Source organism: Gossypium raimondii, chromosome 4 (genome assembly GCF_025698545.1).
Source record: "Gossypium raimondii isolate GPD5lz chromosome 4, ASM2569854v1, whole genome shotgun sequence".
Lineage (NCBI taxonomy): Eukaryota > Viridiplantae > Streptophyta > Magnoliopsida > Malvales > Malvaceae > Gossypium > Gossypium raimondii.
The window spans coordinates 41,912,988-41,928,720 of record NC_068568.1 but is presented as its reverse complement, the minus strand read 5'-3'; the positions used below and the strand labels follow the sequence as shown (position 1 = coordinate 41,928,720).

Below are 15,733 nucleotides of genomic sequence, written 5' to 3'. Positions count from 1 at the left end.
GGGTGGAAAAGAAAAGAAAATTTTAAAAATATTATAAAGTTATAGAAAATGTACAAATTATATTAAATAAACATAAAAAGAAATATTGATTATAAAACCTAAGTAGTGATTCAAAATATATTCAAAATTATAATATTTAATAAATTAAAATAACGATGATAATATTAGTTTGAAATAATAGTACATTATAATTTAAAATTACACTAATAACAAGTTTTGAAACAATATCCAATTCAAATATCGTAGTAATGTTAGATCTCTTTTAAATAAATATATTAAAATAAGAACTACTTTTATATATATATATATATATATATATATATAAGTACTAAAAAAAAGAACTAAACCAAAATTGCAACCAAAATTTAAAAAGAGAAACAAATTCGAGCCAAATTGATAATTGATTCAACATTGAGGGACTGAAATAACAATTAAGCGCATAAATCCAGGCACTCAAACCTAATCATCGAAACGGTGCCGTTTAGTCATGGATCTAATTAAAATTGGAACAAAATATGAGGTAGAGATTTAAAAAAACAATAAAAACCAAATTAAAATGAAAACAAATGCGGAGGGGCTTGTTGTGCAATAATCCCATCAGACCCAAAACGCGCAGATCCTTCCTTCGGGTCGGGTCACCACACGGGTCTGAGCTTCTAAATGGCATCGTATCATGGCCACTGCACAGGCTCTGAATGACGTCGTTTCTTCCATTAGTTATAAGCCAAACCCTAGAGCGATCAGCAGTTTATTTCATTCAAAATAAAACCTAAAAGATTTGCTTGTTGTTTTCGGCGCCGTTCTGTGGAGCAGTTGTTCGAAAAGGAACTCCAAATCCTTGCTCAAACTCCGATTGCGACGGAGAGAAACAAGATCCGGCTATGAGGTATTTTCCTTACTTCCTAAACTCTCCTTTTTTGTTGTTCGACGAATCGTCGTCCTCAAGGGCCCTCGAACCTCGCCCAAACTCTGATGGATACGGAGAGAGCGGAGGTCCGGCCACAAGGTACGTTTTTCTTCCTCTTTTCTTTTATTTTATATATATTCTATTACATGCGATTAAGAGCAAAGCAGAGAAGGAAAGAAAAGCAACTGGAAAAAGAATGGTAAAGAGAAAGAAGAAAACCTTCTTTTTAATTTTTGTATTGATCTTTTTTGTTTTTTTGATACAGTCTCCATGTTTACAGATTCTTAAATCAGCCTTTATAGCCGAAAATGAAAAAATAAAATAAAATAAAATAAAAAAATTAAAAGAAATCTGTCCCTGTTCATTTGCTGTCGATTTCTGCTCTTTTTGTTTGCTTGTCGTTCTTGCAGGTACGACGTACGCGCAGCGCGTGGCGGTGTGTGAAGGCTGTACGGAGGTGCGGACGTGGTGTGCAGAGGCGTGGCTCGTGGGGCACGTGAGGCCGAGGGAAAGCGGTGGCTGAAGCTGAAAGCTGTTGAAGGCTAATGTTTCAACTTGAATCGGGCCGTGTAAATCGGGTTAGGGTATTAGCTTTTTCGGGTTGTTTGGGCATTCGGGCTAGGTGTAATTTGGCCATTCAGGTTTAGTCTTCTAGGCATATGCATTTGGGCCTGCTGATGTAAAGAACTGGACTATGTTATTGGTTTTTGGACTTTTAATTTTGGTTTTGGTTTATTATTATTTTTTATATTTTTTGTTTATTTATTTCTTATTTGGGCCGGGCAAATTGAGCCTATTACATTAGGCATCATAGTCTTTTGCAAATCAGATTTGAGAAACCAAGCAGAAGTTCTTAATAACTTAACAACATCATCATTTGATCCTAAAACAGTCTTTAAATCGGAAATAGAAGGTGCAATCCTATCATCCACGCTTCTAGTCAAAATCCAGGGATCACTAGCTACAATATCAGCAACATCATGGGTTGAAAATCCTAAATCCTGGAAAATCTTGAACTTGGGTTTAATGGTTTAATGGTTTATCTCCTATCCAATCTTCAATCAATTACGAAAATCAATCCCAGACAAACAAAAATATACAGAATAAGAGAAGAAGAGAAGAAAAAGATAAACTCACCGGCAGAGGACAGAGGAACAAAGAACCGGCAGAGGGTAGAACAAAGAACCGACAGAGGGCAGAGATGAGGGCAAAGAACCAGCAGAGGGCAAAGAGTAGAGAGCAAAGAAGGGCGTTCGTGTGTGACTAAAAAAGTAAATGAACCAGCCAAAAGCACTTTTTGGCTGAAAAGCTAAAAAATTTTACTTCTCCATCTGCCCAAAAGCACTTCTCAGCTTCTGAGAATTTGCTTCCAAATGAAGGCTGTTCTTCATTGCTTTTCAAAGAAAAGCACTTTTCCAAGTAAAAGTCCGTCTCTTAAGCAATGAAGAACGCAACCTAAAGCTCTTTGACAAGCCCTTTTTTCAGTTAAAACAAAAAAAAAAGAAAAAGAACAGTGGAAATAGGTCTCAAAATTGCTTATTAAACCCCATTTGAGTTGTAAATGCAAAGACCTACATCACCAATGATGGTGTAAGGGTAACCCTGAGTTGACAGAAAAAGGCTCAAAAGGGTTGAATTGAAGTGGTCCAGAAAAGGCCAGAGTTGAATGAAAAACTTCAACTAGTATTATTTATCAGCATCAAGGCTTAAGCAAGTTTTAAATAACATAAAGTACCATAATTACTTAACTCTACTAATGCTTAAGCGTTAAACAACATTATTCAATATATGTTGCGTCTAGGACAATAAAGAACATGCCATGATTGCTACTGTTTCATCATAAAATGGTTGTTTGATGATGGCAAGCACTTTGAATAGAAAGAGGTGGATCAGAGAAGGAGCCATTGAGGATTCGCTCTGCAACCCACGTATTGGCTGCCTGACTGTAATGTATGCCATCCCAGCTAATGTGCTTTGATGGATGATTGCATGGATTCCCATAAACTGTTCCATTAGCCATCCCCTTTTTCATACAATTCCCACAACAAAAGTTCACTGCTTCAACAAAACCTGCTCCATAACACCAAATATCTGCTGTGTTAAAAATCTCCATTGGCCATGTCATGCCTGCAATCCAACATTTTTATCAAACATGTTTACCTAGATTCTTCGCGTCGCTAACGAGAGTGTATTTGGCTGAATAGACATCAACATATGTGAATCTAGCAAAAGGGAGTTGAGCCCTTAACTGGGAAATCATGTCCTTAAGCTGCCTGTTAAACTCCACAGCCACTTCATTTTGAAGCCTCACACATCCATTCTTATCTAAATTCCAAGGCTTTGATATTTCATATAAAACCGAGACCGGCAAGCAACCAATGGGACCTGTATTATGAACCCAAAAGAACCTTGCCCCTTCATTGTACAGTGTCTGAAAACCAGGGAAAATAATGACAGTATTTTATTAGTTCAACTACTATTTTACACACACTTTGTGTTCAAGAATTAGTGTTTCTTACATGAATAGCTTGGGGCAATTGGCCTATGATGTCGGGGATTGATGCTAGAACCTGTTTTACTGTCGTGTATTGGAAACCATGAGCAAGATCATTTTGTCCAATATCAATTGTGTATAAAGCCTGTGAGAACTCTGCAGGCCTTGGTAGATTGCTAATGGTTAAAGGATTTCTTCCTAAGAAAAACAAAGTATAATTGTTGATAGAATCAGAAAATATGACCCAAGAAATTACAGGAAATCTATATTGTTCGGACTACTCACATTCGAATTCCGATTCGAGTAACATAACATGAAATGACTTACTATTGAGGGTAAGTTGATTGTAGAGAGAAGTGGTGCGAGCTTTAAATTGAATGAACTGTGAAATCTGAACCCAAAGATTGAATGGACTATAACCAGGTGGTCTGATAGATGAACCACCTGTTGCAAAATTAGCACCATGCCTGAAATTTGTTCCAACTGAGTCCAAGTATGCACTAAGATATGGTAACTTCAGATTCTCAGCTGTAAAAAACAAACAAACAAAAAATGGGAAATGGAAACATAAATAATCACTAGACACTCACAGCCGAGTTCATATAAACAAATAAGAAGAGTAATAGGCGAAGAGGACATGAAGTGAACTTGCCTATGAAGTCTATGATGAGGCGACCATCACAGGCCCTACCAGCAGGATGTCCAAAAAAGGTTTCTCCATTTGGTGATAGGATCTCCGACATTGCTGCAGATATTCCACCAGTGTCGGAATTTGAGTCCCCAAAGTTGTATATTGCTGGAAACCCACATGAAAATGAACCACCATTGCTTTCCACAGTTCTCCATCGTTGTGAAAATCCCCACAACAAGATCCCAAATACATAAAACAGTTTCCAGGAGAACCCCATCATCTACCTTGGCTAGAAGCTAAAGGCCCTTTCAAGAGTTTTAAGATAATTTCTTTCATTGCCTACAATAATGATATATATAAGTTTGAAGAGTGAAGTGAGGTCTTTCTGAAGATCAAGTTTTTGGGCTCTGGCATGATTAGAGATGGTTATAAATCATCATTTTCATTGCATGGGAAGCATCGGTGTGCACTTTACTTTTGATCTTGATGGGTATGATTAGAGATGGTCAAAATTTAAACAAGCTTTTTTTACATGGTTTTTCGCCTCCAACTTTTAAAACCAATTTATTGTAGTTGTTAATTTTTTTAGCATCCATTTAACTTTTCATATTTTTAACTTTTAAATTTATTTATTTTATTAAATAACCTCAAAATAGATAAGAAAATTTAACTTTTATTAGATGTGAGATACACATGAATTAAAAATGAAGTTAAAAGATATTAAAATTTTCATCTATTTGATAAAAATACAAATTAAAAATAAAAAATAAAAATTAAATATGAAGCCGAAGTGATATTTTTATAAAATTAGAAGAGTAAATAAATTATTATATGTTTTTAGATTAATGTATCTATTGTAAAGTTGGAGGGCTGAGCCCTGTAATGACAATTTTGTAACTCATAAAATATGAAAAACCTTGAAAAAAATTGAAAATATTCAATCAAGTAATATATTTTGAAATGTTTGGAACATTTAAAAACTTGTAGCTGAAGGTAATCTGTGTTGTGCAGTGTTGTGTTCCATAGTCATGATTATGTTATATACAATTGAAGTCAGTGAAATCATGGTGGAAGACTTCCTTTACCACCACCCTTTCATATATACCATCATTGTGGACACCTTCCTTTAACATAATTCCATTCGGTTTTTTTTTTCTTTAAAGAATCAAATAATTTAGATTTGATTTAGATTCAGATATTCAATGTTTTTTTTATATATTTTTGTCGTTGGTGATTACTGAATTTTAGTTTGATTAGTATTGTTGTCAATGTAAAAGAATATTAAATTCAAATGTACTAAAGCACGTTTACCCTCTTATTTAAAGAGTTGATAAACGATGTATAAAAAAACTGATCTAGATTTAAGTGTTATAGTTAAATTGAAATGCTTAAAATTTTGATAGCCTTTTCGAGTAAAAATGATATTTTTATTAAAGAGTAAAATACAATATAAGTCACTCAACTACGTTTTCTTTTTTGATAACTCAACTATGAAATGTTATGAAATAGTCACTCAATTTTTCAAATTTATTTTTTTGGTCACTGACCGTTGATCCTAAATTGCCATTTTAATTTGCCACCTAATTTCCACATAGCCACATAATTTAATTTTATAAAAAAATCATAAACCCAATTATTTATAAATCCCATAAAATCTCCCGTGAGCCCTAAAAGCATTTGAAAATAAGGTTTGTCTTTTTCTTTTGGAATCTTCATGCAAGGGAACGAAAGAGGAGGAAAAAAGAGAGGTTCCTAGCGTGATTCCAGTTTGTCATTGTGGATTGCTGGCTAATTTGAAAACATTTTGGTCAAACAAAAATTCAGATAGGAGATTTTTTAGCTGCCAATCTTATGGGAATGCTATTCATCGTTCATGTCAATTTTTTTCTTGGTATGATCTTCCTATGATTCCTCGTGTTAAAGTGATTCCAATTTTTTTCACGCAAATTTTTAGTTGCCGACTAATTTCTTATGACATGAAATTGGTGTGCAGAGATCAAATTGAATAAGTAAAGATATATGAGGGACTAAATTACAATTCTTCTAAAAAGTGAGGAAATTGTCATTTTCCAAAATAGAAAATTGTTTGGTATAATGATGATGGATGAAAAATGTTGGAAAATAATTGGTTGATTATTTAATTAATATTTTAATTAATTAAAAATAATGAGATATTTTTGAAGAAATATGTAGAAATTTCTTCCATTTTCTCCATGCTTCTCACGTTGGCTATATATACATGCAAAGGGAATTTTCATTTCTTTACAATTTGATACTTCACTTCTCCTGAATTCTTTGATAATTTTCATAGCCACTCAAAAGGAGAAATGAAGTATAGATACTAAAGAGTTAGAATATCATCTTGGAAGAAAGAAATTGGAAGTGGAAGTGGAGAAAGTTATGGAAAAAGTGAAGAGATTTGAGAGACAAGGTAAATAATTCAAGAACTTTACTTTATCTAATTTTAATCTAAGTATAGAGCATGCTAAATAGTTGAATTAATTATAGAAGTGCAAATATTATGTATGAGATCATATTAGTACATTGGAGTAGTAGAAAAGGACTAAATTGTAAAGTAAACAAAATAAGTTATGTGGAATTGAATGTTGAAAAGAGAATATAAATAAAGTGAGATTAAATAGTGATGATATAAAAAGTGAAAGTGTGGTAAAATTTCCAAACTACATGGAATTTATGATAATAAGGTTTAAATTATAAAGTGTACAAAGTATTTTAATTAAATAAAGTGTTATGATAAAGAGTTTAAATAAAGTGTTAAGTGTTAGTGAGTTGATTTCAAAGTGATGTTAAAAGTGAATTTATAGTAAATAATAAATTTTCATGATGTTAAGGACTAAACTGTAAACTTGTGAAATTTATAATTGAATCAAGAAAAGTGAAGTGCATGAGAATTTGTTATGAAACAAGATATCATAATGGATTATTTGATTAAAGTGCTTATGTATTGAAAAATAAATTTTATAACATTAGGGACTAAATAGAAGTAAGTACAAAAGTTTAATTGTGAACATAAGTGGACTTAATTGTAGAATCAATAATTTTGTTAATCCTATAAAATTTACTAAAATGAAATGGGTTTACGATGAAATAACCCAAATTGAATTTTTCTTTTATTTTCTAAACATCGAATCAGAAAATGGAATCAATACCAAGATAAAGGTATTGATATTTTGATAAAGGTACAAATACTTTAAGCCAAGTACAGATACTTTAATTAAGGTATTGATACTTGAGAAAATATATTCATCAAAACAGTTTTAGGCAGCAATCTGTAGTTCAACTTTAAAATTCACCAAAATTATAGAGATTGATTTAGAGGTTGAATTAAACATGCAATTAAAGCTTATTAAGTATAGTTTAGCATAAAAGAAATGGTGTAAGTAAAGGAATAATAGATTATGAGATATATGCATTTTTGTGAGACAATGTCAGAATGATTTTGAGTTCTCCTGTTTTGACTTTGAAAAATTATATGCTTAAAGTGTTTAGGAGATGAAATTTATATGCTTAAGTGTTGAGGAGTCTAATTTTAAGGAAACAAAAAAAACATTACACAAGTCTTGTCTTGAAAGATAATTAATTTTAGTAAAGAAGGGTCAAAAGTTGCCTAGTAGTAAAACAATGGAAAACTAAAACAATTTACTCTATTAATTGGCATAAGAGGAAATTCTAAAATTTTTATAGTAAAAAGGTCATTGAGTCTAGATTCAAAAACAACAAGTGAATATTAATTTGGAACACTTTAGACCAATATATAAATAATTTAGTGATTGCTACTCAAGTGGGCAGCTTTTGCTAAAATTATGTAAATAGTAAAATTTAAATTAATGTTGCATGTAGGCATACAATACTAAAAGCCATAAATTCTCATAAAATTACATGTACATAAAGGATGAGGAATGGAGAAGAGGAGGAAGAGGAAAAATAGTAGACGAGTGTGATGCTAATAAATTGTTATAAGTGATAGATTTGCTAATACATAAGAGTGGTATAAATGATTTGTTGAAACATTAAATGAATAATTGTTATGTGGTGTATTAATGGACTTATTTGTAATACTTTAATATTTGTGTGATTTTATTTGAGAAATCATATGATGTCAAAAGTGGAAATAGATACATACAAATAATAGTGAGTAATATGACATAGTAATTAAATTACAAATAGGTCCTAAATGACCTATAAATTGTTTGAAAGAGCTAATGAAAACTCTATTAAAAACTTGGAATGAAAACAAAAATTTTATATTAGCTATAAATTATTTTAGGAAGGGTATTTGAATTGAATTTCTTTGAAGTTGCTTCGGCATCAAATGTAACATTCCAGTGCCCGAACCCGACGAGTGGGTCGGGTATGGGGTGTTACAGTCTCGATGCCTCGGTTGATTCCCAACTAGTCTCTTTGTCGGGTAGTTCCACTCCTTGAAACATTTGCCTTGGCTTATGTCTTCATTGTTGCCTAACTTAGACTGTATTTCTCTATTGTACATCTTAATCGTAAGATGCCCCATTATGACTTACCTTTACCGGGATCCTCTTGATCCTCGTGAATAGGCTTCGAAATACCCACATTGAACACTATGTTAACCTTGAGTCTTGTCACTAACTCTGGCTTGTAAGCCCATTGGCTTATCCACTTTAGAACTCTAAAATGACCCCTATATCTTTGCGAAGCCAATGATAAGTCATAATGTAAAACACTAGATAAGTGTTTGAGATATACCTCACTTGTAGCATTTACTCTGTCCAACTGCCTAGTTAGCATAACTAGTTTTTTTCTCAAAGTTTGATGCACCGTCCACCTCTCTCGTAGGTGGTAGCCCCACTGATGACTCAAAAGGCTTCATATCAGTTAACTGCCCTTCTAGCATTTTCAAGGAGGTTTTTTGTAACACTCTTCCAACCTATCGAGTCTATGTTCTTTCCACCATGAACATCCTTGTCTAACTAGATTATTGACAATACCTTGGTTCCATATTTATGTCTCGACTCACTAGCACAACATATTGTTGTTGTCGAGTATCCAAAATGCATAAACAATCATCAAAAGTAACCAACAAAGCATTAATCTTGCCAAGAAAATTTAAGCCAAGAAAATATTCATAGTTATCCAAGTGAATTACCTCAAAGTCTTCTTTGCCTTTCCACTGATCGATCTGTAGCTCAACTCCTTGGCCTGAAAGCCAGTGGTGTCGAAAAACGTAGTTTTGGGGACCTCATTTTTGTAAAATAGATTCGTTAATATTTTATATTAAATATTAATGAGGGTTATATTATAGGTGAATTGCAATTTGGATAAACAATTTTATCAAATTAACGATTAATTTAAGTTTAGGGACTAAATTATAAAATTGTTAAAAGTTCACTTACTATAGGATTTATGATTTAATATTAGGATAAGGACTAAAGAGAAATTATACCACTGTACTAATGGAATTGGATGGTGATGGCTAGTGGATGATGCTTTAAATTATAAAATTCTATTAATTAAAACTTTAATATGTAAAACTTAATATATATGTTAGTTTTAGTGGAAAGAAAGAGAAACTACTTTCTCTTCTTCATCTTCACACTCGAAATCTCTATTTTTTGGGAGAAGAAGTTCGGCCTTAGGTCTTCAAACTTGGAGCTTCAATTTGGTTAGTACGATTTAGTCCTTTTCATGTGATTTTTATGTTTTTGGAATCTTGGGAGTTTAATGTAGCTGAACTTTGTGTTAATTTTTGAAACTATTAAAGTTTTAGAACAATTCCATTAATGAATATTTGGATCTTTAGGTACTAAATTGATAGATTTTAAGCTTAGAAGTGAAAAAGGACTAAATTATGAAATTAATTTGTAACTTGATACATAGGGACTAAAATGCATAAATTTAAAAATTTATGTTAGAAATGAGAAACAGGAAGTCCTAGAAGGAATATAGTGAAAGCGAGTTGAAAATATGAGTTTTAGATTGAAAGTTATATTAGTCTCGGTTTTAGGGACTAAATTTAATAAAATGTAAAAGTTGTATAAATTTGCTATTGAACGTGAAATTGCTTGTGTATTGATGAATTGGTATGTTTGTGTTAATCCATAGCTAAAATTGACCTAGATTCCTCGAAAAAAAAAGGAATAGATAAAGTCGTCGACGAATAGCTCGAAGTTTACAGTTTGTGAATCTATATTCTGAACTAGTTTGATTTTGCTGCATTATGAATTGTTTGCATGGTAAGATCATAAGGTGAGTTGGTATTGGCAAAATAATGATTTTTATTGATTTGGTTTGAGTTGATTAATATCGATAATGACTAAATTCAATTATGTAGAAATATCGTATTTTGATATAAATGTGAAATTGGACCTGTATGGTGATGAATGGTGTTTTATATGTATGAATTAATGTTTTGATATTGAATTATAAATGTAATGCAAAAATGGTTACCCTATTAACTGTTCGGGCTGGGTCGAGTATAATTAGCATCCCATAGGATATGAAGAGTTCAGGGTTATATGACAACATATCGGGGAGTGCTTGGCACCCTATTTTTCGGTTATAAGGGCACATCTATTTGTCAGTTATACCGACCAGCGCTGGGCACAACTTATTATTTTTAGATTTATCCGATAGGCACTAGGTGCCAATTTGGTGTGATGGTTAGATTTGCGCATCCGTCTGAGTTGGAGTCAAGTTAATAGGGAATTAAAAATATTGAAGTGGAATAAATGAAATTGTGAAAAGATTCAGTATGAGAATTGGTTGTGTTGACTGATATAAAAAGTTTAGAATAAAATAAGAATGTGACAGTAAATCGTTTAAGTAGCATCTACAAGATGAATGTATCAAATGTGAAAATTTTATTTGATAGTGTAGGTTAATATTAATTCACATATGCATATTATGATCTTAATCTATGTTCTATTATAATTTATATTATGATTTTTTTTTGGATTATGGAAATACCAATGAGTTCATACTCAACGTGCGATTTTGTTTCCATGATCAAGTTAGGTTTTGATCCTATGCGCTTGTCGAAATTAGCATCCAGTTACGATCCCAGACTCAACATGCCAGTGATGTCTTTTTTTAGTTAATGGCATGTATCTAATGAATTATTTGGTGTCAATGTCATATTTGGATGTGTTTGAAGTATTTGGCAGTTTAATGTATATATATAAATTTGCAATGATCTTGGCTTATGATCCTATGTTGAATGGTTTTGGTATATATATGAGTTAAGGCTAGTTGGATGAATGATGTTATTTTGGCCAGATTGGTGCATGGGTCAAGGCTGACCATTGGTGGTATGAATTATGTGATTTTAATGGTGTGGAATATGTTAAAAGATGAAATAGGTACAATGCATGTTAGTAGTAAATGTGTCATTTTGAATAATGATTATTAGAGAAATGGTTGGTTTTGAGTCTTAAAATAAGGTTGAATTGGTTAAGTAGATATTGTGCCATTGTTAAGATGAAATTTGGTAAGAAAATGTTGGTGATTGATGGGTGTCGAATCCACCAATATAAACCTACGCCTTAGTTTGCAAATTATGCAGTATAGGGAGTAGGGTCGATCCTCGAGACCGGTTTCTTTAGAACTGTTGCTCACTTGACCAGATTTATGTCGGGGCAGCTGTCGTGCCCAAGACGTTCGGGGGGATAAAAATTTGAAAACCTGAAATAAACAGAAAAATAACGTCAAAAGTAAAAGTTGAAAAAAAAATAAAAACCGTGAAATAAATATTAAGAAAAATTAATTAGAATGAGCTCAGCTTTAGACACAAATTTTCCTCCTCTTTCAACCGATCCTCGAAATTGGATGAACTCCTCTTTTCCAATAAGCTAGTTATAGCTACCAAGGACGCCTCGGACACCAACTCTTCCTTGTGTAAATTAGTTATGGAACGTCCAATAACTAATTCTTATTGATCGAACAACCACGAAACGTTCGTGATTTAGAACTCTGGCAGCTTTGCATTCTAGAAGAGCCTAGCTCGAACCAATGCCCTCAACCGCGTGGGACATTTAAATCCGGTTACTACTTCCCTTGACGGAACCAAACAACAATCTCCACTTGGCACGCCAATGTGTTCACAGAAAACCGATTAGAAACATTCCTTTCGGAATTCCAACTGTACGTCTAACCACACTAAATCAAACGACGTCTTTTTTGACTTAGTGTTTATCTGACTTTATGAGTTGACAAAATCATACTCTTAATCCGGAGAAGTAATAAGTACTGGAATTTTAGGAGTTAAATGGCTCGGGTTCGTAACTCACGGGTTTTGACAAGGCTAATTTCGGCCTAAAGCTGAAAATGGGTTTAGTTGGCTAAGGTTTGGGGCATGTTGGTGTTTGATAAATTAAATAAGGTAGAAATGGTGAAAAGATGGGTGATGTGATTGAGTATGGGGGTTGGAATATATTAAAGTGGGGTGGTTGACTATTTGGAAAAAAATTGAAAAAGGAATTGCAAATGGCTTGATTTGGTGATTAGCAACTGGAAATTAAAAATTGAAGGCAAGGAAACTAAAGAAACAACAATGCTACGTGAGAAAAGAAAGAATGTATTGAAAGACAAAAGCTAAATGTTTTTTGATTGATGAATTAATGAACAATACAAGCTCTATTTATACTAGGGAGTTTACTAAATTAGGAGCCAACTAGTCATAGGAAATTAAGGAAAAATATCCCATAATAAAATAAATCCCAAAATAATCTCCCCCTCTAAGTCAACAAAATTTTCAGCTAATTAATATTGGAAAAATTCTACTTTGGCCCTCCTTCTTTGCTTCTTTCTTCAATTTGGCCCAATTGTTTCCTTTTTTTTCTATTTAGCCCCAAATTGTATTCCTGCACAAAATTCAATAAATATGGCAAAATTAGTGGTGCATTCTCATAAACTAACCAAATTAATTACATAAAATATGTAACTTTAGCATTTAATCAAATCCCCCTACTTAGCTTATGCTAGTCCTCGAGCATTTTGTATGTATCTGCAAAAGGAAAAATTTTCTCCAAAATAGGACTTGACCCCCATGATTTGCACAATTCAACAATTTAATCCTAGCACTTTAACATCTCAAATAACCTAGCCTAAGAAGTAAGTAAATATATTTCAGAATTACTAGAGTTTGATAGACTTACCTTCATTTTATTATTTTATTTATTTATTTTTGTACTTAGGACATTTTTTGAATTTTTTGACGCGAGACATGATGACAACCCAAGCACCATGTTCCGGTTACTCAATTCGGACGTCTCTAAGCGGGTTATTTCGCCCTACTCATGATAACTTGTTAGCGGAGTGAGTGCAAAGAAATTGAGCAGCCACACTAACCTTTTTACGCGGGATGTAATGACAACCCAAGCACCACGTTCCGGTTACTCAGCTCGATGTACAGCCCCAATTTTTCACTCTTAACATTCGTATTAGAGGAGTTTTTTTTTCTTTTTTTTTTGCATTCAAAAATTTGACATATGATAAAAAGTAGACAGTCAAGCAAACTTATAATTCCCAAAAATTTCTTACCCACTAAGTCTAGGTTATTGAAAAGTTTCATGTGTAAAAGAATTAAATAGCTAAATAAGTCAAACCATAAGTGTACAATCCCAATTTAAAAGAATAATTTTACCTTTTACCAAAAAACATGCAAAAATAGCGATGACAGATAAGCAAATTAGAACCAATTTATGTTTCCCTCCCCCTTACTTATTTTACATTGTCCCAATGTAATTCAAAGAATAAAAGTAAAGATAAGTAGGAGAAAGAGAGAGAAAAAAAAACTCACAATGCATTTCAATGTCGTGGAGGTTGGTCTCGTAGGTAGAGTGGGCCTTAGCTGAAATAAAAGAATTTTGTGGGTTGACATGTAGAATTTAATTTTGTCTTGGAATGTTTTCCTACAAAAACAAAATAAAATAGTAAAAATAAATAATAATAATAATAGGAAAAAAAATTTCTTTTCAAATTTATAAGCTAAGCTATAAACTCAAGAAATAAATTATTAAAATCTAAGATTACGAGATTTGGTAAAATAGTCGTGATAAATGTGCCAAGTAAGTTCCCAGGAAAGAGAGGTGAGTCACAATGGACATACTTAAGTACCAAGTCTTTCCTTAGACAGAACTAATCCTTGACATGCATTTACATTTTCCATTTTACCAAAAATTTTATTTGCATAAAGGAAAAGAAAATTTGGGTTGCCTCCCAACAGCGCTTTGTTTAACGTCGTTTAGCTCGACGACCTGTTATTCAAATTTTGGGCTCCTCAAGAACAATCTCCTCAATCGTGTGCATTTGAAAATTCTCGTAGAAGGGTTTTAATCGTTGACCATTCACCTTAAAGCACTTCCGGGTTTCTTCGCTTTGAATTTCCACTGCACCATTTGAGAATAAATTAGTGATAGTAAATGGACCTATCCATTTGGATCGAAGCTTACCAGCAAAAATTTTTAAGGTAGAGTCGTATAGGAGAACTTTTTGTCCTATTGAAAACTGCTTCCTAGTGATCATCTTATTGTGGAATGCCTTCGTCTTTTCTTTATAAACTCGAGCACTTTCATATGCATCGTTTCTAATTTCCTCGAGTTCCTGAATGTCCAACTTTCGAGCTCTTCCTACGGTCTCCACCTTCATATTACACTGCTTAACTGCTCAAAATGCTTTGTGCTATAATTCGACCGGGAGATGGCACGGTTTACCAAAAATAAGTCGATAAGGTGACATGCCTATTGGTCCTATAAGCCCAAAGTGCGTCATTTAGTCTCAAGCTCCAATCCTTTATGTTAGGTTTAACAGTCTTTTCCAATATGGACTTAATTTCTCGATTTGACACTTCAGCTTGTCCGTTTGTTTGTGGATGGTAAGCAGTGGCAATTTGTTGAGTCACTCCATATTTTTCCATAAGTGCACTTACGAGTTTATTGCAGAAATAAGTTCCTCTGTCGCTGATTAATGCTCGTGGGGTGCCATACCTGGAAAAGATAGAACTTTTAAGAAAGTCAACCACAGTCTTAGCATTATCATTGTGAGTAGCCTTTGCTTCTATCCACTTAGAAACGTAATCAACAGCTAAGAGTATATAGAAATTACCGAAAGAAGAAATAAAAGGACCCATAAAATCGATGCCCCACACATCAAAAATTTCGCAAATATGGATGGGAGTAAGGGGTATCTCATTTCGAAGGCTAAGATTACCGACTTTTTGGCATCTTTCACAGGTTTTACAGAATAAGAATACGTCACGAAATATACTTGGCCAAAATAGTCCACACTCAAGAATTTTATGTGCGGTGCATTTAGGTCCAAAGTGTCCCCCACATGCCTAAGAATGACAAAAAGTTAAGATAGGCTGTACCTCTGTTTCTGCTACACACCGTCGAATTACCTGGTCGGAGCAATGCTTCCAAAGGTAAGGGTCGTCCCAAATGAAGTATCGTGCATCCTTTTTGATCTTATCTTTTTTAGACCTTGGTAATTCCGAAGGAACAATACTTGTAACGAGATAATTTACTATGTCTGCATGCCAAGGATGAACCACATTTGCTGAAAATAGGTTTTCATCTGGGAAGTTGTCTTTCAATGGTGTGTCGTCTACTGGAATCGGTAATCGACTCAGATGGTCAGCTACTAAATTTTTGCATCCCTTTTTATCTCGAATTTCAAAATCGAACTCTTACAGAAGTAGAATCCACCT

General features: G+C 33.2%; 1 protein-coding gene across 1 annotated transcript; it reads right to left on the bottom strand.

The window, feature by feature from the left end:
* Window positions 1–382: 382 nt before the first annotated feature.
* On the bottom strand, window positions 383–4,439 carry LOC105780646 (GDSL esterase/lipase At3g27950). Its single transcript, XM_012605085.2, has 5 exons — window positions 4,054–4,439; window positions 3,729–3,929; window positions 3,427–3,599; window positions 3,068–3,338; window positions 383–2,977 (listed from the first exon to the last, which is right to left on the bottom strand). Exons 1-5 carry the CDS (start codon window positions 4,310–4,312, stop codon window positions 2,745–2,747), a joined length of 1,137 nt encoding a protein of 378 aa, XP_012460539.1. The 5' UTR covers window positions 4,313–4,439; the 3' UTR covers window positions 383–2,744.
* Window positions 4,440–15,733: the final 11,294 nt, after the last annotated feature.

Bases quoted from the DNA above. Each gene is read 5' to 3' on its own strand.
- LOC105780646 (XM_012605085.2), bottom strand. From the start codon at position 4,312: ATGATGGGGTTCTCCTGGAAACTGTTTTATGTATTTGGGATCTTGTTG. The intron at 3,930-4,053 runs GCAAGTTCACTT...TGTTTTTTACAG, and splicing joins CCTCATCATAGACTTCATAG to CTGAGAATCTGAAGTTACCA. The intron at 3,339-3,426 runs GTAAGAAACACT...CCTGGTTTTCAG, and splicing joins AATTGCCCCAAGCTATTCAT to ACACTGTACAATGAAGGGGC.